Raw genomic sequence first — 26,182 nt, forward strand, 5'->3', positions numbered from 1 at the left:
TCCCGATAGAGAAATTTTGAACCATCATATTAGTTAAGTAGTATATCTACACCATCTGAGCTTTTATCAAGTATCTTATGATCTAGTTTTTATTGATCTCTATTGAGTCTTTATATCTTGAGCAATCCTGATTGGATAAAGTTATTTGATTGAATTTATAGTATATTAACATCCAGTTTGGCTTTTATCAGATACCATTAGATTTTATTATTTTCGATTGCTATGGAGCTAGCTATACTCTAATTTGATCTTGATTAGATGAAGTTATCTTCACTAAATCGACTCAAACTATTAAATAAAACTATCCATAAATCCTATTTTTCTATAATTTTTTGTGCCTTTCAATTATTGGACTCGATCCTATATGGAGGTATAATCGTCCGACAAGAAGATATCCAATAATAAGATATTGCAACACAATCTATTAATTAAAGATTTTGAAAAAAATTTTAAAATTATTTAGATTTATCAAAATATTTATAAGGTAAATAATATTTCACTTTTTCTAGATTTACCGATAAATTATTAGATTGTTATATCAATAACTTTTGAATTGTATCATTCATGATGCATGAATTTAATGAATAATATTTTTATTATTGATTATATCTTATTTTAAAATATTATGATGATGCATGATTGAAATTATTGATTTTGTATGGATTACACTCGATTGATTTCGATATCGAATGATTATGTATACTCTTATCAAATTGAAATATGAAATATGATTTATAAAAAGAATTTTGATTCAAGATGACTTGGATTTTCAATTTAAAAATGTTAAGGATCCCACCAAAGAGGGCTAAGACATTGGCATTTGATTGGTCTTGAGAGGTTTATGCTGCAAAATGATAGGTAGTATGTTATGAGCAGAAAATGGGGTCCCAAAGTACTTAGCTACAAGGTGATATGCAGCACATCACAAGAAGAAATGTGGTATGATGATCTTACCATAGGGAAATGTGGTTGTAGTTGTAGTTGATGAGATAAATTTGATATTATGAAAGAAATTAGATTCATAAGTGAAACTTAAATTTTGAAAAAGATTGAATTTGGTATGCATAATATTTTGATAATGCTGCATATCCAAGTTTGGATTTGAACTAATAAATTCTATATGTGTATCGTTTGGCCATGCACTATATATTAGTATATATTCTCAAAATTGTGTATCTATTTATCTAAAGGTATATATTGAAACATCGGATGAATATTTTGCTAAATATATCAATTGACCATATACTGTCTATTAGAGAACATCATATTGGAAAAACTATATATTAATTATCGATAGGTATATATTAGATCATTATTAAATATGTATAAAAAAACTTAAAGTATGTATTAGTAAGATATCATATATGTATTATTTGATTATATACTGTGTATTGGTGAGCATCATATTCTAGAAATTATCTATCAATTTATTTAGTGTGTATTAGGATGTCAGATAAATATTTTTTTAGGTATATATCCACTGGCCAATACATTGTATATTGGTGAATGCCATGCTCGAATAACTATATACGGAGTTATATATAAATATTGAATTGCTGCTGGGTATGTATTAAAAAAAATTATAGTATATATCAGTAAGTTATCTAATGTATGTCATCTGACTATATACTATGTACTAATGGTGAGTGATATATTCTAGAAACTATGTATTGATTTATCAAGAGGTGTGTATTGAGATATTGGATAAATATTTTACTAGATATGTATCAATGAGCCATACACTGTAAATTGATAAATTTATATTTAGAAAATTATATATCAATTTATTTGTAGGTATGTATTAGATTCGGTAATGAAAAAGAAATTGGTGCTCCATGTTCGTAGGAAGAGGAAATGACTTGAGGATGAGGAAGAAGAAAGGACATGGGCGATCACTTTTTGTAGGCATTCTTTCTTGGTGGGTGAAATATTTTTTTATTTTTTTAACTTATGAGATCGATGAACTCTTTAGTTGAAGGAGTTCTATTGCTATATTACTTTTGAATTTTCTCTTTAACATGGGAGTCCCATATGATCTACCATGTGCCCAGCCCATGTTTTTGTCTGCCATTGGGTTTCCGCTGCCTCAATGGCGTTATCTTCAGGGTCCGCTGCGTTAAAAGTAAAAGAACCAATTAAAGTAGGTCTTAGATGACCTGCTAGTCTAACAAAATGCGGGAAATATTTGTGGTAGTCTAAGACAGTTTTAGAAAACGAGCGCCCACTGACGTGGCAATTAGAATCTGATTTGCTAGTCTAACAAAACGCAAGAAATATTTGTGGTAGTCTATAAGACAGACAGTTTTAGGAAACGAACACCTGGTAGTCTATAAGACAGGAAGCGAACACCCACGTGGCAATTAGAATCAGAGTTTGATTGGTATTACCTCAATCAAACCGGAGTCGCCAATTTAGTCTGTTAGAAGCTTTGCGAAACTTTTCTTATTTTTTAGGGTTGCTTTTCCTTTCCAACTCTAAGAAGCAAATCTGCCATTAGGAATACAATCGTTGAAGAAAAATTTGTGCTAAAGAGACATAGACATGGCTGGTGGTGTAGATAGAATCAGCAACCTTCCATTGGAGATCCTGGAGCACATATTTTTCTTCATCGGGGTGAGGCAAGCCGTGCAGCTGAGCGTCCTGTCTTCGAGATGGAAGGATCTGTGGAAGTCCATGCCCGATCTCTACTTCGATGCAAGGGACTTCCCTCCGACCGGCGACCAAAACTGGCGCCTTTTCTGTCTCGCGCGCAGGGTCCTGGGGCTCCAAACTTGGAGAGTACGGAAGCTTCGCGTTGTGATTTGGGAGAACAGGCATCAATCGATTCCAATATCTGCGTCCCGGTGGTTCAATTTTGCAGCGCAGTACCACGCCGATGAGCACTCCCTGTCCTGTCTTCCATACTCGTCCTCATCACCCATATCACGGTTCCTTGGTGAATGTCCTACCATTATCATCTTTGGCATGCTGCGGAGTCTCTCTATTTCCTCGATACATGAACCTCTTACTGCATTCGAACCACCTTCTGATGCTTGTCCATTGCTTGAAAAGCTTTCCATCGTCGGCTGCAGTTTTGATTCTATCAATATCGCCTTTAGCAGATTGAAGGAGTTGACGTTGCACGATTGCAGTGTCTTTGGAGGCCTCCGTGTTGCCACTCCAAGTCTCGAATCGTTTGATTACAGACATGGTGTTTCTCCTGTTTGCGAGTTGGAGGACCAGCCTTCTCTTAGACATGCTTCGATTGAGATCCACCGTGGAAACTGGAGTTGTGATGCTTTGGTTGGAGTCCTCCGAGCGATTCAAAATGCTACTTCCATAAATCTGCCTTTGTGGACCCTTGAGGTATGCTTCTTTCGATCGATTTTAATGCAAGAGTAGAAATTTCGCTAACACAACTGCAGGTTGGACGAAAGGACAACCTTTTACTTGGACCTATCTTTAGTAATTCTTGATCTTATTTTAATGAAGCAGAATATAATGATCTTCTTCTCATTAAAAATGATAAAAAATTATTAATCTTGATCATATTCTCAGCAACTTACAGTCGTTGTACATTCTTCCCTCATTGAAATGAAGCAGAATGGGGCATCTTTCCCTTTTCTTACAGAGTAAGAAAAAATAAGCAAATAATTCAAGCGAATCGTGGCTCTCGAGATTTTCTTGCAATTTTCTTTTCTGATATGATCGCTTGGTTATAATAACATATTTCAATAATTTCTCAAGCAATCCGTAGTTGTTTTACCTCTTGTTGTTCCAACTTGACTATTTACGAGCTTGTATTTTGGGTACCTCAATTCTGTATCTTGCTTATCCTGGCAGGTTCACCACAAACAGCAAGGTTCATTTAATTGCCTACCAACATTCCATAATGCAAATGATAAATTCTTATTTTAATGAAGAAGAATATAATGATCTTCTTCTCATTAAAAATGATTAAAAATTGTCAATCTTGATCATATTCTAAGCAACTTACAGTCATTGTACCCCCTAAACAATCAGGCCCGCTGAAGTAACATTGCATAATCCCTTCTTACTTGAAACTGCTTAGGTCCTCCTTTTAATCTAGAATAATTTTGTAGAAGGCGGTATCCCTTGATCTGGGAATTATTTTTTTTCCCCATGTTGTTAGTTAAAACTTTGTTATTCAAAACAAGCTAATTCACCATCTTCATTTCTTAGTTTTTATTTTGATAGACTGATTATTTAGCATGGAACGAGTGCATTCTTCCCTCACTGAAATGAAGCAGAATGGGGCATCTTTCACTATTCTTACAGAGAAAGAAAAAACGAGCAAATAATTGAAGAGAATCGTGGCTCTCGAGATTTTCTTGCAATTTTCTTTTCTGATATGGTAACTTGGTTATAATAACATATTTCAGAAATTTCTCAAGCAATCCGTAGTTGTTTTTCCTCTGGTTGTTGTAAATTGATAATATATGAGCTTGTATTTTGGTACCTCAATTCTGTATCTTGCGTATCTTGACAGGCTTGCTACAAACAGCAAGGTTCATTTAGTTGCCTACCAACATTCCATAATGCAAAGCATGTGACATTGGTAGCGAGTGGTCAAGGGAATATAACAACATTGATAAAGGATCTGCAGCAGAAGTGGCCCAATGTAGAGACTCTGACAATGAGATGAGAAGGTAATGAACAGTTATATTTGCTAAAAAGTATCAGTTATACTCTGTTTTCTTCACTCTAGATAGAAATTTCTCTCAATTGGCCTATCTTATCGGAGCTTCGGATCTCCTAAAGGAGATGGATTTAAAGCTTTAAAGCAAGCATGATCACCAGTTCCCATGTCAGCATTTTCTTTTTTCTTTTTCTCTTTTTCTCCGATGTAGTATACAATAGTATAGAGAAGACTTGTTTGTATTTAACAAAACTTCCATGAATCTTTTTGCACTTTTAATTGATGACCAATCATGGCAAGTTCAAATTATTCGTAGAATGTATCTACTTTATTTTTTATTTCTCTGAATTTTTCTTTTCTGAACCATGATTATTGAGGATCTATAACGTTTTTGAGACAAAGGACACGTAACATCCAAATTAAACATCTTAAAGCTTCCGAACAATGTTTGAATGTTATATCAGAAGTTGTTCTAGAGATGCCTGCAGTTACACTGATGGTAATGTAATCAACAATATAGAGCATTGGTTTGGGCAAAGGGAAAGAAGATAGAAAGAAAAGAAGCACTTTGATACATTGGAGAGTTCAGGCGATGAAGGGAGCATATTAAGATTGACATTTGTAAATTGTTGTTCTCAGTTTATAAATCTATCAGCAATTTGTACTTGGAATTTGTCCCTCTTCAAGTACATTGTCCATCACCAATATGTCATCACAGTATTTCTTGCTCCTTTTTCTAAGGCTGTCAATATGAACAAGAAGCGGTTGCAAAACTCATTTAGTTCCCTAGGTTTAAATTAAAGTTCTTTATCTAAAACATAAAGACCATTAGAGTTCCTTTGGAGTTTATATACACCCAAAGAGGAAGCATGTTTCTTGGAATCTTGTGAAGTTTCCCATCAAAGTTGGCTAGACAACAAACTGACATTCAAACCTGTATAAAGCTTGCTGTTTTAATAAGAATTATAGTCTTTCTACATTCTTAATGTTGAAGTCTCACATCAAACTTTTACTATTTTAAGAAGGAAGAATCGTCGAACACTTCAAAGAACTGATGTTATCTTTTTTCTATTGCTTGAGTAATAAGGGTGGGATGTACTCACCTTTGTATCATCTTCTGAGATGTAAAAGAAACAACAGCATATCTCAAAGTGAATCCCTGAAGGCCACAAACAAGCCTCGGAACACCAAATCCCATGTCTACAAAATGAGAACAAAATGGATATGTGAAGCATGATAAAAGCAAATTAACTGTAATTCATAATCATAATTGCCATAATCATCATGGTCGCCCAGACTTTTCCCAACAATTTGGGGAAATGAATAGCAATTAATGAAATTAAGAATATCCATTCTATGGGATCATCAAATTTCTTAGGGTCTTGAAACTTCATGGTGATATAATTGTTTAATTTTTTTTCAAAGACAAAATTGCCTTGATCTCAGGACTTGTTATTCTTGATCTAGCATTCTGAGAGCCTATGTATTTACCTCAGTGTGTGCTCCAAAGCCTTCAAATATTGCTACCCTAAAGTAGTGCATGCCCACACTACAAATATAGTGCAATAACACCATGGAAAGATCTATTTTTAAGGAATCATGATTAATGCACTTGCAGTCACTTGCAGCATTGGGGTCTAGTGACTAGACAACACTCAAATTCACTAGGAAAATCCAAAAATGACACAAAACATCGAAATATAAAATACTCATGATTGGGGCTTCCCCCTCTGATTTCTAATGCCAAACTTTTAGGACCTGGCAAGTGTTGAAGAAAATTAGCTACACTTTGATATTAGACTGACTTGGTCTCTTTTTCATGCTCGTATCATATTATATCAATTGATGACCTAACCATATGGATGAGGTCCTGGATAAAAACTTGGGTGGCAGCATCCCCACCATTTTTCTCACCTAGTTCAGACTATCAAATGTAGGTTGACATGCAAAGTCCACCATATTGGAGCATTGAGTGAACAAGCAATTGATATATACATGTAAATACTCAACAGATATATATACACGTACATGCTTCTCCAAAAACCAAGCAATAATTTACTGGTCAATAGTCTGAAAAAATGTGTCATTTATAAATAACCATTTGCCATAAATGACATGCTTCAAGCAATGGAATATTTTATTAACCATGGCAATGAAAAGTTTGACAAACAGATTAAACAGAACAATAGCTCTAACTTGTGTTTCTGATTCACATCACATCAAAATTTTGTATTTTTGAGAATATAAATTTGGCATACAGATGGCTGAAGTATCTATGGATTTCTATAAAAATAAAACAACATAAGCACTTGATACAAACCGGAGAGACAATATTTCAATTTGAAAACAATAGAATATTATCCCTTTAGCACTATAGATAGTCCTCTTATGGAGGGCGATGGAACTAATCAAAAGATGACAATTTTTCCATGCAGACGTTGTCATGTTGTAAGTGACGATATTTTTTAGGAAAAAAAGACAATAATAGGCAAGTTATCACAAATCTCTAGAGAAAATACAAACTATAGGGGTATGCCATGCTGAAGTGTGTAGCAAGATTATGATGTGTGCAGCAGATTGCTGCAGCATAACTACCGTGTACATTGGTAAGAACAGCAATATCAGCAAGCAGGCCTGTACTGTGTACTATTTTTGCAGCACACCCAAGCAAAAAAATTAGCTTTGTGATTTCTGTGATAGGATGGAAAATATCTTTAGAGTTTGTTTGGATAGCTGGCTTAGAATTATATAAGATTCGTGAGCAAGAACAGTACAATCACTAAAAATATTGAATTAGACGTTGCACTAAGCCTATGTTTATAACTATCTAGGAAAAATATTTTGAGTGGATTGGCTCGAATCCCATGGGGAAAAAAAAAAGGACTTGCTATTTCTCCCTATGAGACTTGAGCCAGTCCACTGAAAATGTTGTGCAGCGTAGTTGTAAATATAGATTTAACCCATCCTATAATTTAATGCTTATGATGGTTAACCTACGAATCTTGTAAGATTATGGATCCAACCATCCAAACTGGTCCTTAAACTTAAGTAAGTCCTGATCTTCCTCGTAGACATTTATTTTAGGGTTAGCCTCTTTAACAAGACATTTTGGGTGTAGAACTGCTCAAATCTTAGGCAGCCTATTTGGCCTATCTAAGCTTAGATCATTTTGGATGAGCTTGAGCATGGTTTTTAAGCTCTATTAAATAGGCCGGGCTTGGATTCACATCGACCTAGCCTGAATGTAGCCATTCCCCCTCCCCCCACCATCCTACATTGAACCCTTCCACATCTCTCTCACCCCAGAACCCCAACCCCCCGTCTCCCTCCCTCCCTCCCTCCCTCCGCCTTCATTTTTTATATCTTTCTGCGTCATTATATATTATGTAGATTGATAATTTCAAAAGCTAGATCAGTGAGGACTCTTTTGATGGAGAGCAATAATGATAAGGCAATACAACATGCATCCCAATGTTGTCTGGTGACCACATAGGATCACCAAAGTGAAAAATCGCATGCTTGTGTCAGTTATATGATATATTGTACTTTTGTTGGATCATGTCTTGGATAGCCAATGCGTGACATCTCCTCCTAAGTTACGAATACATTTGGATGTCTCCTCCTAAGTTACGAATATGTTTGGATGTCTCATCCTAGCTAGGTTACGAATACATTTATTCCTTGTAACTTGGGAATACATTTGATTGTCTCCTCCTATGCTGTGATTTAATTTCCTGTTCCCAAGTGATGAATTCATTTGTTATATTTGATGTGTGTTGCGGCCAATCCTCTCGTCGCCTGGTCGCCAGGAACGAGCGCCTGCAAAAGAAAGTCCGCGCTGACCAGAGGCGGCTCCGGCGGGGACCCTCCGACGGTCAGCGCGGACTTTCTTTTGCAGGCGCTCGTTCCCGGCGACCAGGCGACGAGGGGATTGGCCGTAACAGATTGGCGCGCCAGGTAGGGGGGGCAGGCAGCGTAACGGTACTTTGTCCCCACGGAATTCGAGATGACAAAGACAAGAGCTCAGCGATCGAGGGTCACCAGGTCGGCGAGGCGCTCTTCCCGTCGGGAAGAGGCCTCTCCTCCACCCTCCGCGGCGGAACCCAGTTCTCCACACCCCGCGGTGACCACGGAGGCGCAAATCGCGGCGATCGTGCGGCAGATGACCGTGCTGACGGACGCGGTCAAAAGCCTTCGGCAACAGTCGGTCCAGCTGCCGCCATCACCGGCCGGGCAACCGACGGCACGTCTGATGCCCTCCAGGAGCAGCCGCCGACGCCCGCGTCGATCTCCGTCGTCTCCGCAGGAGCACCTGCCACAGCGCTCCCACAGAGAGGAGGAGGGGCGGCCGCGGCGTGACGCCCATCAGTTCCGACAGCATTCTCCCTCCCAGCGGGAACGAGCGAGGAAGGAGAAGCGACCGCGAACGCCATCCGCCTCTCTCTCGGATTCTTCTGGAGACTCCACTCCTGGGGTCTCCCAGCACCGACGGACAGACGACTACGAACGCAGGTTCGAGAAAATCGACCGTCGGCTCGCGCAGCTACAGGTGGACGGGCAGAAGTCTTCAAACGACGTCGATTTCCAGACCGCCCAACCTCTCTCCCGACTCATCCTCGACGAACCGATCCCCAGTCGGTTCAAGATGCCACACGTGGAGCCCTACGACGGCTCCACCGACCCAATCGACCACCTGGAGAACTACAAAGCTCTCATGACGATTCAAGGGGCAACCGACGCTCTTTTTTGCATCAGCTTCCCCACCACGCTTCGCAAAGCTGCCAGGGCCTGGTACTCCGGTCTTCGATCGGAAAGTATCCACTCCTTTGGGCAGCTCGAGCACTCTTTCGTGGCTCACTTCAGCACCAACCGAAAGCCGCCGTGAACGTCGGACAGCCTTTTCTCCCTCAAACAGGGAGAAAACGAGACGCTCTGACACTTCGTGACGCGGTTCAACGCGGCCATCCTTGAGGTCCGGGACCTCAATGAAGACATGGCCATCTCGGCCATGAAACGGGGGCTGAAGGCATCCCGATTCACTTACTCCCTAGACAAAACCCTCCTCCGAACGTACGCTGAGCTGCTGGAGCGTGCGTACAAGTACATGCGCGCAAACGAGGGAGCTTCTGACCGGCGCTTGGCCGAGCCCAAAGGCCCGAAGGAGAAGTGGAGAAAGGGTCGGGACCCTGCTGTGCCTGGCAGGCCCCCGACCGTCAGTCGGGTCTCGCCCCCACGACGGGACCAGAGGTCGCCCCAACGGCGGAGCCCGAGGCCGACACGCTCCAGGTACGATTCCTACACTCCCCTCTCTGCTCCTCGTGCGCAGATTTTGATGGAAATCGAAGGGGAAGAGTACCTGCAACGGCCTCCGCCTCTGAAGGCAAAGGGCCTCGACCGACGGAAGTATTGCCGATTCCACCGGGGCCACGGCCACAATACCGAGCAATGCATCCAGCTTAAGGATGAGATCGAAGCTCTCATCTGCCGAGGGTATCTCGGTAAATTCTGGAGGAACCCGCCGACTCAACCAGTCGCCGATCGACGACCCCAGCCGACTGAGGAAGCGACGACTAATCAGCCAACGGCCGGGGTCATTAATATGATTTCCAAACGACTTGGCCCAGCGACGTCTGCTGGATGAGAGCCGACGAAGAGGCCGCACCCGGACGACGTAATTATCTTTACGGAAGAAGATGTTCGGGGCATCCAAACTCCCCGCGATGACGCTGTTGTTGTCTCGGCAACAATAGCGAACTATGATGTAAAAAGAATTTTTGTAGATAATGAAAGTTCAACGAACGTTTTGTTTTACTCGACCTTCTCCCGGATGCGACTATCGACAGACCGACTCACGAGGGTTCCTACGCCCTTGATAGGCTTCTCCGGGGACGCCGTCGCGATGGAAGGAGAAATTACCCTGCCCGTGACGGTCGGCACCGGACCACGACAAAGCACGATTCGTTTGACTTTTGCGGTCGTCCAAGTACCCTCAGCCTATAACGCCATACTTGAAAGACCCGGACTAAACACCCTCAAGGCGATTGTCTTGACGTACCATCTCTTGGTTCGGTTTTCGACTAAAAACGGAGTCAGGGAGATGCGCGGAGATCAACAGCTCGCTCGCCGATGCTTCCAGATCTCCGCTCAAAGTGACGAGTTGAAGAGCTCCCTGACGATCGACAAATTAGACCAACGGGAGGAGGAAGAACGGGGCTCGCCGGCCGAACAGCTCGTGTCAATCCCGATAGCGGAGAGCCCCGACCGAAAGGTATGGGTCGGGTCTCGACTGCCCGACCCAGAACGACGACGGTTGGCAGAGCTGCTGAAGGCCAACGCCGACATATTTGCTTGATCGGCGGCGGATATGTCGGGTATCCCCCCGGAGACAATAACGCACCGACTCAACATTGACCCGACGATGAGGCCGGTGAGATAAAAGAAAAGGTCTTTTGCTCCTGAAAGACAGAAGGCCATCGACGAAGAGGTGGACAAGCTACTCGAGGCGGGCTTCATTAGAGAAGCTACATATCCCGAGTGGCTCGCCAATATTGTTATGGTCAAGAAAGCCAACGGGAAGTGGAGGATTTGTATCGACTACACCGACTTGAATCGGGCCTGTCTGAAAGACAGCTTTCCACTTCTGAAGATCGACCAGCTGGTAGATGCGACGTCCGGGTTTCGACTGCTCAGCTTCATGGACGTCTTCATCGGGTACAATCAGATCTGGATGGCGCCCGAAGACGAGGAGCACACTGCCTTCGTGACCCCCAAGGGCCTCTACTGCTATCGAGTAATGCCCTTCGAGCTGAAGAATGCCGGTGCCACCTACCAACGACTTGTCAATAAGGTCTTCAAAGATCAGATCGGGCGCAATATGGAAGTATACGTGGACGATATGTTGGTAAAAAGTGCGCAGACCGCAGACCATATTCGAGACCTCGAGGAGGCTTTTCGCACTCTACGACAACATCGAATGAAGCTGAATCCGACTAAGTGCGCTTTTGGAGTGACCTCGGAGAAGTTTCTCGGATTCCTCGTTTCTCAATGAGGAATCGAGGCTAACCCTGAGAAAATAAAGGCAATCATCGATATGCGCCATCCGAACACCAAGAAGGAGGTCCAACAGCTGAACGGAAAGATCGTCGCCCTCAGCCGGTTCATCTCTCGATCGATTGAAAGGTGCCTCCCGTTCTTCAAAACTCTGAGGCAGACGAAGGGCTTCTCTTGGTCGGATGAGTGCCAACGGGCCTTCGAGGATCTGAAGAGGTATTTGGCTTCCCCACCATTGCTTGTGAAGCCTGGGATCGGGGAGACATTGTATCTCTATTTGGCCACTTCCCCCGAGGCGGTCAGTTCGGTGCTCGTCAGAGAAAACGAGAGCCGAACTCATCAACCTATCTACTATACCAGCAAAGTGCTCCGCGGCGCTGAAGCCCGATATTCGGAGACAGAAAAGATGATTTTCGCCCTAACCGTCTCCGCGCAGCGACTCCGCCCATACTTCCAGGCGCATGCCATTGTGGTTCTCACCAACCAGCCCCTGAGGGCGATATTGCGTCGACCCGATACATCAGGACGACTAGCAAAGTGGGCGATGAAGCTCAGCGAGTTCGACATACAGTACCGACCGCGACCTGCCTTAAAGGCTCAGGTCCTGGCCGACTTCATCGCAGAATGCCCGACGGCCGACCAAGGGTCGGAAGATGCGGACCCCGGACGGGACGCTGTCTCTGAGCCTGACCCGGCCTCTACCTGGGTACTGCACATCGACGGAGCTTCAAACGCTCAGGGGAGCGGGGCTGGGTTCCTGCTCACCAACTCGGATGGGGTAGTCACCGAGTACGCCCTCCGATTCGACTTCAAAGCCTCCAATAACCAAGCCGAGTATGAAACGCTCCTCGCCGGCTTAAGGATGGCAAGGAAACTTATGATCGACAGCCTCCGGGCATTCTCCGACTCTCAGCTGATCGTGGGGCAGGTCAAAGGCGAATTCGGGGCGCGAGATCCAACCATGGCAAAATATCTTCAGAAAGTGAAGGATCTCGTGACGCGCCTCGAGTATTTTGAAATCTCCCACACCCCCAGGTCAGAGAAAGCCCGGGCCGACGCACTCTCCAGGCTGGCGACCTCGGCCTTTGACTCTTTGGGCAGGACGTTCGTGGAGAATCTTGAGCAGCCGAGTATCGACAAGGTCGAGGAGGTGCTACAACTGACGGCCGAACCAAGCTGGATGGATCCGATCGTTCGGTACCTGACCAACGGGATCAGCCCTGAAGATCCCATGGAGGCCAGGCGGCTCCGATGGTCGGCCTCCCAATATGTGATCATGGATGGCCGACTCTACAAAAGGTCATTCTCCCTCCTCTTGCTCAGGTGCTTGGGACCGACCGACGCAGATTACGCACTCAGAGAAGTGCACGAAGGAATCTGCGGGAGTCACTTGGGGGGCAAATCCTTAGCCTACAAGGTCCTGTGGCAGGGTTACTACTGACCCACCATGAGGAAGGATGCGGCTGAGTTGGTCCGAAAGTGCGAACCATGCCAGAAGTACGCCAATGTACAACACCGACCGGCCAGCCAAATCACTCCTATTGTCGCTCCATGGCCCTTCGCTCAATGGGGGGTCGACATTCTCGGTCCTTTCCCTCCAGCATTGGGCCAAAGGAAGTTCATAGTCGTCGCCATCGACTACTTCACCAAGTGGGTGGAGGCCGAACCCTTGGCGCAGATTACCGAACGGAAGATGGAGGACTTCATCCAAAAATCCATCATCTTCAGGTTCGGATTGCCGCATACCATTATCACCGACAATGGGCGACAATTCGACAACCAAGACTTCAGAGACTTCTGCGCGAGGTTTCACATCACGCACCGACTGACTTCTGTCGGGCACCCACAGTCTAATGGCGAAGTCGAGGTGACCAACCGGACCATACTACACGGGCTCAAAACCCGACTAAATGAAGCTAAAGGCCTCTGGGTCGACGAGCTGGGCTCCGTTCTGTGGGCCTACCGAACGACCCCCCGCGTTCCGACCGGGGAGTCGCCTTTCAGTTTGGCCTATGAGATAGAGGCGATGATACCACTCGAGATTGGACTGCCATCTACCAGGGTCGAGCGGTATCAAGAGCCGGACAACTCTGATTGCCGGAGAGCCGACCTGGACCTCCTCCCCGAACTACGGAATGAGGCTCAACTTCGCATGGCTTCATACCGACAGAGGGTAGCCCGATATTACAACGCCAAGGTCAAGCCAAAGCTCTTCAGGCCTGGGGATCTAGTCCTAAGAAAGGCAGAGGTCTCGAAGCCTCTGGACCAAGGAAAGCTAGCTCCGAACTGGGAAGGGCCCTATATGGTAGCGAACACCTACGGGCCAAGGGCTTACCGACTGGAAACCCTTGGGCTTGCCCCCTCTCTCTCTTTCCCTCTCTCGTTGAGCTCCTTGTTTTCTTTTCACTGTTGCCTAGTCTCCTCTCTGACTTGACCGTCGGAGGGTCCCCGCCGGAGCCGCCTCCGGTCAGCACGGACTTTCTTTTGCAGGCGCTCATTCCCGACGATCAGGCGACGAGGGGATTGGCCGCAACAATGTGTACGTTAAATGCTAAGTTGTCAAGGACATATGAAGTAATATGCTATGTCTCCATAATAAATAGAAATACCATCATAGTAAACACAAAGCTCTCCACAATAAACAGAAATTGGGTACCAATAAATAGAAACATATGTAAGAGCTCATTGTCTTCCTCATTCCCTTCAAAAATGTGCATAAAAAATTTTAAAATAAACATAAACCCCTCCAAATAAATGGAATGTCTTCAAAATAAATACTTAGTTGGCAGTGATAAATGAAAACACCGCGGAAATAAATACAAATTGTACCTCCAACGCTGGGTCATTTTAGGCCTCATTCATGGTAAATAGCAGGAATGAAAGATAAACACTAACTTTGAATAGAATAAATGCAACTGTTTTGAACAAATACAAATCTTACTGGCATAAACATAAATTGGTCACGAATAAATAGAAATAGATGTGTACCAAGGCCTCATTCACGATAAATATAGCAGGAATGAAGGATAAACACTAATTTTGAATAGAATAAATATAAATTGTTTTGAACAAATGCAAACCTTACTAGAGTAAACATAAACTGGTCACGAATAAATAGAAACAGATGTGACTACTCTCTGCCTTCCTTTCTTCTCTGTAAAAACAAACACAAAAACCTTAGAATAAATATAAATCCCTTCAGAATAAACAGAGACACTTCAAATTAAGCACTTAGTCCACAATGATAAAAAGAAGTACCATAGAAATAAACATAAACTCACTCCTAACCCTTAGTCACTTTAGGCCTCATCTATGATAAACAACAAGAATTAAGGAGAAACACGAACTTTGGAAGAAATAAATACAAAATTCTCTAGAATAAATACAAACTAGGCTCCAATAAGAAGTAATAGATGTAAGAGCTCACCGCGTTCCTAGCTTCTTGACAAAAATAGACAGATATTTTCAAAATAAACATAAAACATTCTATAATAAATAAAAACTCTAAAAAATAAATATCCAGTCTGCATGATAAATAGAAACACCACAAAAATGAAAATAAACCTCACCCCCGACCCTTAATCACTTCAAGCCTCATTTATGGTAAAGAACAGATATGGAGGATAAACACCAACTTCAGATGGAATAAATACAAACAATCATAGAACAAATACAAAACACTTAAGAATAAACACAATATGGGCTTAAATAAACAAAAATAGATGTAAGAGCTTGCTACTTTTCTCGCTTACAAAAATAAATATAAATATTCTCAAAATAAATATAAATCTCTTCAGAATAAATAGAAACTCTCCCAAATAAATATCTTATCTGCAATAATAAATAAAAATACTATAGAAATAAACACAAACTTTACTCTCAATCCATCGTCACTTTAGACCTCATCCATGATAAATAATAAGAATAGAGGATAAACACTAACTTAGGATGAAATAAATACAAACTATTACAGAATAAATATAAATATCTTTAGAATAAATATAAATTAGACTCCACTAAACTATTGTTTACTATCTTTCTTGCTCCCTTGCAAAAATAAATATAAATATCTTAAGGATAAATACAAATCCCTCCACAATAAACAAAAACTCTCTAAAACAAATATCTAGTTTGCAATGACAAACAGAAACACTATACAAATAAACTCAAATGTCATCCCAAGTCTCAGTCACTTGAGGTCACACCCTAGATAAATAATAAGAATGAAGGATAAATACCAATTTTGAGTGAAATAAACATGAACTATCACAAAATAAAATATCTCTAAAATAAACACACACTAAGCATGAATAACTATAAACAGACATGGTTGCTCATTGGTTTCCTTTCTCTACTCGAAAAATAAATATAAACACTTTTGGAATAAACACAAATTCCTTCAGAACAAACAAAAACTCTCCAAACTCAATATCTAGTCTACGGTGATAAACAGAAATAGTGCAGAGATAAATACTAAACTTGACTTTTATTATAGAGCTTGTCCTACTTTCAGATTTTGTACGGAACAATGAATTTTACTGTGAAATGATGTTCCTTTTGGAAATCATGTGCTATTAGTTTTCTTGCAACAATTATCCCTAACAAATAGGTTTACTTGCTATAAGTTTCTTTACGACAATTATATTTATCAAATAGATTCATCTACAGTAAATTTCATTATAACAAATAAACTCAATAAAAAGATTTATTTTGCTAAATGTGCCCTATATGATTTCTCGATTTGAGAAGAATACTTAGCCTGCTAAATAAAGTACACAAGTTATAAAATGGATGATCTATCATAATCAACAATGAGGTGGAACATCCATTGCATTGCAATTACATACAGTATCTTGCCAATCATATCCAAAATATGTTTTATTTCATTTAAACACAAATGCACTCCAAATAACATACATGTACATTAGGACTCTTCCAAACTACAACTTTGTACTATAAGATTGTAAAAGAATAGTCCAAAAAAAATATTGTAATATGACAAATCCAATAGATATAATCATACCCCTTCTTGACCCTTCATTATGATCACAACAGCATTTTTGGCATGCAATCGTAACATTAGCTTCTATAATGATAATCTTCTAGCCAATCGCTATGCTCTCAATAAAATGTATCACATAAATACCACAGTCTAGCCTGCAAAATGGCAAAATGGCATATTAAATAAGATGGTATAATGTCACAATCTATTAAATAGCATAATGGGAGAACAAATAAAATGGCATAGTGCCACAGTTAATACAATGGTGCAAGGACATGGTTTACTAACGGGCATATTGGCGCAATCAATATATATTAACTGGCATTTTGGCGCAATCAATATAATAGCAAAATGGCACATCCCATTAGTTAACACATTGGCACAAGCCATGAACTGGCACATTGGCACAGTCAAGACAATGGCACAGTGGTACGGCGAATACAATGGCATAATGCAATTGTTGATTAACTGGCATATTGGCACGATCAATATAATGGCAGTGGCACGACCAATAAAATAGCACCACAGCATGATCATAAAAGTGGCATAATAGAATAGTGAAAGAAATGGAATAGTGGCATAGACAACTCACCCTTCACCTTGCTATGGGCAGTTATCAATATATTGAAGCTTCCAACTATCTATATCAGTAATGGAATATACTTCTCATGCCATCATGCCTAACCAGTTCACCTACAACATAAAATCAGAAATGATGAAATGCATGACTAAGATGTCGAGCATTTAAAGGAAAGACACATGTTCTATCAATATCCTATAACCATCCATCATAAGAATGCCCCTTACAAAATCGGTGTATCTCTTAAGATAGCACCAATGGTGTATTAAATATGGGAGAGCTTTATTTTGCTTCTACTCTTTGAAAATTCGGGAGCTCTCCCCTTGGGCTTTCTTACGAGATTTCGCATGAGCCATCTGCATATGTGTGAAAGAAAATTGATTAGTTTGTTGCATGAGACTACTAAAATAAGTAATTAAAAGAAATAGAATTACTTCTAATTAAGTTTAGGTCAACATGGAAAAGTGTGATATTGATTCAAGTGATTATATGAATTTTGGGATGATCATCATATGTAGCACTCTTCTATGATAAGGGATCAGCGAATTGGTAAATAAAAATTACAAGGAAAATAATGGGGTGTTCATAAGCTGATTGGAGTTAGATGTGCTCACGAATATGATATCATGTGCAGATAGACTCTATGAAAAATAGTCTTGGAAAAGCCTAGAAGGATGATGTCTACTAACATCCAGTGATGGGATCTGCGATCTATGTTGCCTTTGGTCATCTTGCTCCCAATTAAAGAGAACAAAAGGGTAACCATTTTAATTTACCTGTCCCTCACTTGACCTTATTATCAAGAGAATATTGAGATTCCAATTTATCTCATGTAGTATTATTTATCATATTGCTCCTTTGAATCTGAAGCAAAAGTTAATAAGATGGTAACTGAAGCTAATAGAAACTGTGGCTTGATTTGTGATTGAAAATATTTAACTTAATTCGCAATCAATAAATAACTGATAGAGAAGCACAAACATTTGCTTTCTGCCACATGCTCCTGTTGCATGAATTAACCACATTATTGTGGTTATTGATTACCCAACAAATTTGAGGATTGCCAGGAGATGGCAAATATTGTATGATAATTATAGAAGGGTGCTTAGTCTTATATGCATTAGTATAAATAACTAGTACATATAACCAGTCCCTAAATGCTTAATCACCAAAAATAATATGTGAAAAAAATAACTAAAAACCCAGTACATGGTTGTGTGCTGAAAAATTTTACATCAGAGAGACTGTGGGAACATGCTTAACAAACTGAAGAATTAAGAAAAGAAACTAGACAAAGTATTACTGGCACTTAAATTGAAACTAAGGGGGTTACATGGAAAACTGTGTTGGTTAAGCCCATTATACAAAAACTAGGCTGGTTCATGGTGATTAGATACCTGGAGGAAGATAAGCAACATGTAATGGAGTAATGAGCTAAAAAAAATAATAGATCACCTCTCATGCATAAGTTTAGTGATTTAACAATATAAACCATATCAAATAGTACATTAAATTAAGTTAACCACTTAGATAGACTCCATTAGATGCAAATTGTAGATTTTTTCCCTTAAGCCGTTGGCTAGAAAATACAAAGACAACTATCTTAAAAGACAACATAGATTAAACAAAATTTGAACATTATGGAGAGATGTATGTTGGGATGGTGGAGCTTGATCCATTTCTTTGATCCGAGTCTTATTTGTGCACTATGGTTGGTAGTCACGGGTGCTGCTATGCGATCAGCGAGGTGGGGGTCAAGGGGGCAGTGCCCCCTTACTAGAGGGGTCTAGGGGGTGGAATCGCGCCGAACAAACGATAGAGGGTATACACTGTGGATAGTTGTAATTCTCTTTTCCTATCTCATTGGAATAGAGGGCGAATCTGGAAACATCCCTATCAGCTGTTAACCCTAATTTCTGATATAAATAGATAATTATTCGGTATCCAAATATATAAGAGCCAATAGCTGTGCTGTGCAAAAGAGAGGGTGTGTGAGACAGAGTTTCTTCCCATCTCTTGTACTCTTGTAAACTTTCTGATTATATAGTGAAAATTCTCTGTACAATCGTGGATGTAGGAGCAAGAGACTCCGAACCATGTAAATTCCTATGTTCTTGTGTGTGAGCGATTTGTTATTTCTTATTTTTTCCTCCTGCTATTCTTCGCATCTCACTACGCGGAGGGCCAAGCCCTAGTTTCTAACAATGTATGCAAAATTGTTATCTTTGGATTACTAAAATATCATAGAGGGAAAGAGGGGTGTCTTTTGGTGAGGGCAAAGAGGGCTGCTCTTGATGAGAATTAGGGGGTTCAACGAAGAGAGAGGATTTCTCTCTAGCCTCTTTCAAAAAAATTCCTTGCTTTCTTTCTGCATGCCCTAGATATTGGAGATGTCTGACCCGGACACCACCTCTACAGGATCTTTTCGATACCACGCATCGCAGTAGGAAGAAAGAAGAAACAATACAAACACAATCAGGTATGTGGAACAGCCCAAGCACTGCCTCCACGAGGTATGCAAACTTCACTATGAGAAAGAAACAAATACAAGAGGAGAACATCCACTCTCAACTCTCCGTATATCATCCTCTTTCTACTAGAAGCACCCTCACAAAAGCTCTCTCAACTCCCCCAAGAAGATCCTCTCACAGGCCTGCCAATACCAAAGTCCTCGATGCCCCTGGATGCTTTATGTGGAGCGAACCGCTATATCATGCTTCTCCGCAGCTGCTCTGTCTGATGCTTTGCTCTGCCTCCGATCCCCTGTCGGTGCTCTGTAGGGTCTGGTCTGCCCGCTGCGCACACTTGGAGCTCTGTCGAACTCCTTCGGATGGTTGCACAAGCCTCCGTCGCACTGATGTCTCTGCTCATGGCTCTCTGCCGTGCTCTCAGCATGTTCTTCTTTCGGTTCTGTTCACTCACAGCCTCTTAAAGACCCTAAAACCTAGCTCAGATCGGAATCAGACTATGAATTGAACTCCTGTAGCTTCTTGACCATCCGATCGCACCTCAAATCAGAAACTGAATGCCGGATCACATCCCATCATGCCAGATCACACCTCTAATCTCCTTGGGATGGCTCATAGCCATCCGATTGTGACCACGATTATCTGAAGCCACTCGATCGTGCATCGATCCATGAGAATCCATCGTGGACCACAAGAATCGGCTCTGGAAATGCTCCGGTCCACGATGGACCATGCAAAACAGGATAGGAAATACCCATCCAATCCACAATGATCTCCATGGACTGTCGGTCCATGCACCATGCATGGACCGCATGAGGATCCACATGGGCCGTGCCTGCGCACTCCCGCTTGGGCCTGGGCCGCACTCACGCACGTGCCCGCCTGGGCCTGGGCCGCGCACCGCGCACGCCTGTGCGTTTGTGCACTAGGCCATGTGCTTGCAGCCCGTGCACTGCCGCACACGCTCACTCCACCGCAGCCTCTGCCGGTCCATCACTACTCCGATCTCCGTGCAGACTTTTTTCGAGCGTAACTTCTTCATTCGGATTCCATTTGGACTAATCTTGGGCTCGTTGGACTTCGTTCGTCATCCTCGATCTTGCTGTGGACTTCTTATGGATCGAATCTTGAGATATATTTTCTAGCACTAGATCCATGGTTCTTTTAAAATATTCTTATAAGTACAGCATAGGCATGTGTTTAGTCCCAGATTGGGCATGCATTTGAGAGATATGGGATACTTAAGCAAGTTTTTTTTTTTTGATGTAAAAGGAGGTTAATCTGCCCTATTTTATTGAAAGATGAAATATACACAAGGGTAGCCAAAATCCAAACATGCCCGTCAATGATGAGGCTTCGTTGACACAATTCATGCTAGGGCCATGAAAGGGAGCTACATGATTTTCCAATGAGGTTGTGAGATTGTCTATCTTAAAACTTAGATTGTGATCTTCTAAAGGGTCAAATGAGCTTTGGCCACACATGTTAACTTTTCTCCATTTTTTTGAGCAGGCCTTCTAGTGCACTCCTAAACTTGCCAGAGTAGGCACTAATCCAGCTTCTGAAAAGAAAAGTGGCTTGTTGGACAACCACTTGCGGTGCTGTTGCCTCTCTCTTAAAAATCCTATGATTTCTTTTAAACCAGATGCACCAACAAACAGTTGCTATTAGGCAATCCAAAGCAACTCTTTGTCTTTTGTCTTTAATGAACCTTCTCTAGTTTGTCCGTAGATCTTCAATTGTTTCAGGCGGTCGTGGTATTTTATGTTTTGATGAGAGTGGAGCCCAAACATCTTGAACAAAATAATAGGTTGTAAATAGGTGATTTGTTGTTTCTTCCTCTTCACCACACATAATACACCTTGAAGGGCTTGCCCATTTCTTCTTCTTCAGGACTTCTGCTGTTAAGATTTTGTTATGGTAGGCTAACCAATTAAAGAGCTTTATTTTTCTGGTAGTGGGAGTTTCCAAATAATCTTAGCTATTTGAGCACCATCTCCAAAAGAATTTACCAGATGAGCACCATCTCCAAAAGATTTCATCCTTGTCATTGTAGTTGCTTAGGGTGGTTAGAAAGATCTTGAGACTCTGGAGCTCCTCTCTTCCCCTTGGGCTTAGGGGATTGAAAATTTGATCCGCTTGATTGATTTTTTTCATGAATTCAGCTATTGAGAGTTCTGATGATTTAGTAAAGATGAAGAGAATGGGGAATAGAGATTTTAATGGCTCTGAGGAAGCCCAAAAATCATGCCAAAATGCAATCTCTTCACCATTGCCTGCTTTGAAGGTCACACTATTGAAAAACCACTGATGGTTTTAAGTGGTTTGATCCAAGAGGGTGATGCAAACCTTTTACTATTTGAAGGATACCTTGGAGGCTGGTTTTTGAAGTAGATATTCTTTATGATCCTCCTCCAAGGTTTGTCATGCTCATGGTAGTATCTCCACCACCATTTAGTGAGGAGGCAATTGTTTAGTAGTCTGAGATTTAGTATTCCAAGTCCACCTAATGCTTTAGGGCGGCATGCTTTGTCCCAGCTAATGAGGTGTTTGTTTCCATTGGAAGAAATTTCATCAGACCATAAAAATTTTTTTCTTTTCTTGTCTATTCTCTCAATAACTTCAGCTGGTAATTGCATTGAGGCCATCCAATATACTGGGATAAAACTTAGAACAACATTGATAAGAGCTATTCTCCCTGCCAAAGTTAAGATCTTACCTTTCCATGCTGCCAATCTTTTGTCTATCTTCTCTTCTAAGAATTTCCATGCAGCATTTTGAGGTTTACTATGGTGCATAGGGTAACCTAGGTAGGTGAATGGAAGAGATGATTCAATACAACCCATCAATTCTGCAAACCATTTGATGTCTTTTTTTTCCATCTTGATTCCTATAAGTGAGCTCTTTTCAAAGTTGATCTTTAACCCTGTAAGAATTTCGAAAGTGCATAAAATGAACTTGAGCTTTGCAGCAGATTCTTTCTTAGGATTACATAGGATAAGCGTCTCATCAGCAAATTGAATACTGAGGATATTGTCAAAGCCATTTAGTGTTCTGATGCCTGAGATTATGTTGTTGGAAGCAGCAACTTGAAGCATCCGCTCAAGAATGTCCATGACTAGGATAAAGAGTAAGGGGGATAAAGGATCCCCTTGCTTTAGACCATTTTTGGGAGGGAACCATTTTGTTGGTTCTCCATTAACCAAGAGTGCTGTCTTACTGGAGCTTAGCGAGGCTGATACCCATCTGCACCAATTCAACCCTAATCCCCTTACTTGCAGGAGCTCAAGGAGGAATGCCCAATCAACGTTATCAAAGGCTTTTTTGAAATCTATTTTGTACACCAATCCCTTGTGTTTTTGCTTGTGATATTGAGAGATTATTTTTGAGGCTATGAGGAAGCTATCATTAATCTGTCTTCCTTTTATGAATGCAGATTGAGAGTGCATTACCAGAGAGTCAATAACTTTTGCCAATCGAAGAGAAAGGACCTTAGAAAAAATTTTCAATACTCCATTGATAAGGCTGATAGGTCTATAATCCCTGGCACTCAGACAGTCTTATTTTTTTGGGATGGGGCTCATAAAGGAGTAGTTTAGTCTATCTAAATTTGTTGTGTTGAGATAAACAAAATTGAAGAATCGACAGACATCCTCTTTGATCGTTTTCCAAAATCTCTGATAAAAGCATGCTGGAAATCCATCTGAACCTAGTGATTTTTCTCCTGAAAGACTAAAGACTGCATTTTTTATTTCCTCCTCACTAAAAGGCCTTTCTAGAATTGAGAGATCAAATTGTTCCTCATGTAGAAGGGCTTGCCACTCTGCCTTGATATTTGCCTGATTGTTGGCTTTGAACAAATCTGCATAATATCTGAAAAGAGCTTCTTTTATTTCTTCTCTATTTATAATTACTGAACCTTGATGCTCTAAGTAATGTGATTCTTTTTTCTTCTGGAGCTTGCACAAATGTGAAAAAATCTAGTGTTACGATCACCATTTTTTAGCCACTGGATCCTTGATCGCTGTCTCCATAGCATCTCCTCTTGGTCTAGTATCTGCTCAAGTTGAGCCTTTAGCTGTAGTCTTTCCTCTTTCTCATATAGATTTAAAATTTTCTCTTCTTCCTGTAGGTCAAGCCAAGTAATTCTATTCTTGATCAGTTCCTTTGTAGCCACAATGTTGCCATTGCCATTGTTGATACTTAAGCAAGTTCAAGGGATGTCACTGATAGCCTAATCTCCTTTTTTTCATAATAATAATATATTTCTACCTAATCAAGAGGGTGAAAATTCTATGCAATGTACATGATATATTTCCTTCGTCCGTAAAGAAGTTTTACGCCCTTAGCACCAAAAAAAAAAAACCCTCCACGACAAGACCTGCTCGTGTGTCTATGTGATATATTTTCTTTGCTCGTATAGAAGTTTTACCCCCTTAGCACCAAAAAAAAATGCTTTATGCAGTGGATGCAGTGCTCCATGGCAAGACCTGCTCGGGTGTTCAAAATTTCCAAAGGCAACCTCCACTCAAAAGTTAAAGAATTGGAATTAAAGACAGTTTCAGATTAGCTGCTAATCTAACTATAAGCGAATTTGATCCATGGCAGGAAAAATTTATCATAGTTGACAATTAATTTCATGATTTCATTAATGAAAATGATCAAACACCAGCCATCACAAATTAGAATCCGTATATCAAAAAATAAATTAGAATCCGAATTTGATTGATATTTCTTTCAGGAAATCTGGGGGGGTGCTTGGTTGGGGGTAATCAAGGTCTGAAATGAGAATCAGAATGGATGACTCCCATTCCAGCTATTTGGTTGGAGGGGAGTCCCATTCCAATTTTTATTTCAGAGAGAAATGAGAAAGATCCATTCCTTCCATAATCAAATCCGAACTCACCCTAATGAAGTCAAAATCTCATTCCAGTAGAATGAGATAAAAAAAAAAATTATCCGTCCAACTCAAAGAAAGGAGCTTGGATGAAGTCCCTCACCTCGCTCTCTCCATCGAGCACCTGGAAGGTAGACCCAGGTGTCAGCGCCGGTGACGGTGCTTCCATAATGTGGTACCACATGGAAGGCATAGAACTTTTGATTGAGCTTCTCCCGGCACTGCCTCTCGACCTTAATGTGGTTGAGCGACTCCTGTTCATTGGCTGGCTTCCAACTGTGCTTCCTTGGTCGCTTCTCTAGCTCCGCCATCCTGCTGCTCTCCACCTCTCGGACTGATACTTTGAGGTCGAAATGGTTTGAGTCACTGGCGAGAAGCTCGATGGTGCAGCCATCGAAGGTGGGGTGGGACTAGTCCGACAACCGCCACCATGGCGGCCAATGAGAAGGAGAGCATCCCCTTGCTGTTGCTCCCCTTGGATGTTGCCCTTGTGGATTTCTTGTTTTTGTTCTCAGTGGAGATCGAGTGGTGGAAGAAGAAGCCGCCGTTGGCAGCGACGGTGGAGGGACTCTGCTTGCTCTCATCGTAATTTGAGAGGTCGCAGGCTTTTGACTTGCAGGTCGGGGCCGAAGGGAATGCTTTCAATCCAAATTCGGACCAAGAGAAGTCTAGGAAGGATTGAGTTTGTGGATTGGTACTGCTACTCTGCGGCGGCGGTGGCGGTGAGTGTTGGAGATTCGAAAAGGAGCTAAAGGATCGACGATGGTGGTGATTTGATCAAGTTGGGCATGTCTATCAATTGGTGGGCATGTGGGATCAGCTTTCAGCATCCCATGGGTGTAAAGTGGGGTATGTTTTTATGGGTGCAAGGGCTCCAATAGTTGGTGCCTAATTGATTTTCTAAAGAAAGTCAAATAACTAAAGAAATAAGGAAACATAATGCAAGTAGGACTTGTATTAAGTATTTGTTTGGTTTTGAATAGGATTCAAACCTTATGTCTATTTAAAGGAGCCTCCCCTAAGGTCTCTAAGCACTTCAACCAGCAGCCCCACGCCCCCTTAGGAGAGCCCCACCCCCCTCTTTTCTTTTTCCCCTCTCTTCTCCCTTGGAGGTCCAACATCCATCATCTTGGACGTCCTCCATCTTCACACCCAAAAGGGGTTTGGGCATTCCACTTGATTGCTGGTTTCTAGTCCCTGATTGCTTCATAATCTAGGAAAAAAAAAATAAGAGAAGAAGAGAAGAAAAAGATCAAAAAAATGATCAAAGAGTTGATCGCGATTCAAACTTCTTTCAGATTCATAGGCTAATTTTTTTTGAAAAAAAAATTAATATTAAGAGGACTATTCTAGATTGATCCTGAGTAGATATCCATAGAGGTTAGACCTTACGTAGCTAAGAGAGAGCCTTTTATCTTCTAGATCCAGATTTGAAAAAAAAAATTACGAAATAGGTATGTGATTCGATCACATATTCAATTTCAGCATATGAAGTAAATCCTTGTGGTTTATGTTTTATGCATGCATGATCTAGACTAAAAAAAAA

The 26,182-nt window shown here is 41.3% G+C and overlaps 1 protein-coding gene across 3 annotated transcripts; it reads left to right on the forward strand.

Moving 5' to 3' along the window:
- The first annotated feature begins 2,421 nt into the window (after window positions 1-2,421).
- On the forward strand, window positions 2,422-4,948 carry LOC105037302 (F-box/LRR-repeat protein At5g02910). Of its 3 annotated transcripts, XR_012134517.1 has the most exons (3): window positions 2,422-3,345; window positions 4,198-4,354; window positions 4,490-4,626. XR_012134517.1 is itself a non-coding variant. In XM_073243904.1 (2 exons), the coding sequence occupies exons 1-2, from the start codon at window positions 2,542-2,544 to the stop codon at window positions 4,192-4,194; spliced, it is 816 nt and encodes a 271-aa protein (XP_073100005.1). In that variant the 5' UTR covers window positions 2,423-2,541; the 3' UTR covers window positions 4,195-4,331. The 3 variants fall into 3 exon arrangements, 2 of the variants coding, with proteins under 2 accessions (XP_073100005.1, XP_010911285.1); XM_073243904.1 differs by lacking the exon at window positions 4,490-4,626 and having other exon boundaries at window positions 2,423-3,345; window positions 4,183-4,331; XM_010912983.3 differs by lacking the exon at window positions 4,198-4,354 and having other exon boundaries at window positions 2,437-3,345; window positions 4,490-4,948.
- Window positions 4,949-26,182: the final 21,234 nt, after the last annotated feature.

This window comes from Elaeis guineensis, chromosome 9, assembly GCF_000442705.2.
Source record: "Elaeis guineensis isolate ETL-2024a chromosome 9, EG11, whole genome shotgun sequence".
NCBI classification, from domain to species: Eukaryota; Viridiplantae; Streptophyta; class Magnoliopsida; order Arecales; family Arecaceae; genus Elaeis; species Elaeis guineensis.

Excerpts from the sequence above, each read along its gene's own strand:
- LOC105037302 (XM_010912983.3), top strand. The coding sequence starts at position 2,542 with ATGGCTGGTGGTGTAGATAGAATCAGCAACCTTCCATTGGAGATCCTG. Across the intron at positions 3,346-4,489 it reads TGCCTTTGTGGACCCTTGAG|GCTTGCTACAAACAGCAAGG; the intron begins GTATGCTTCTTT and ends GTATCTTGACAG.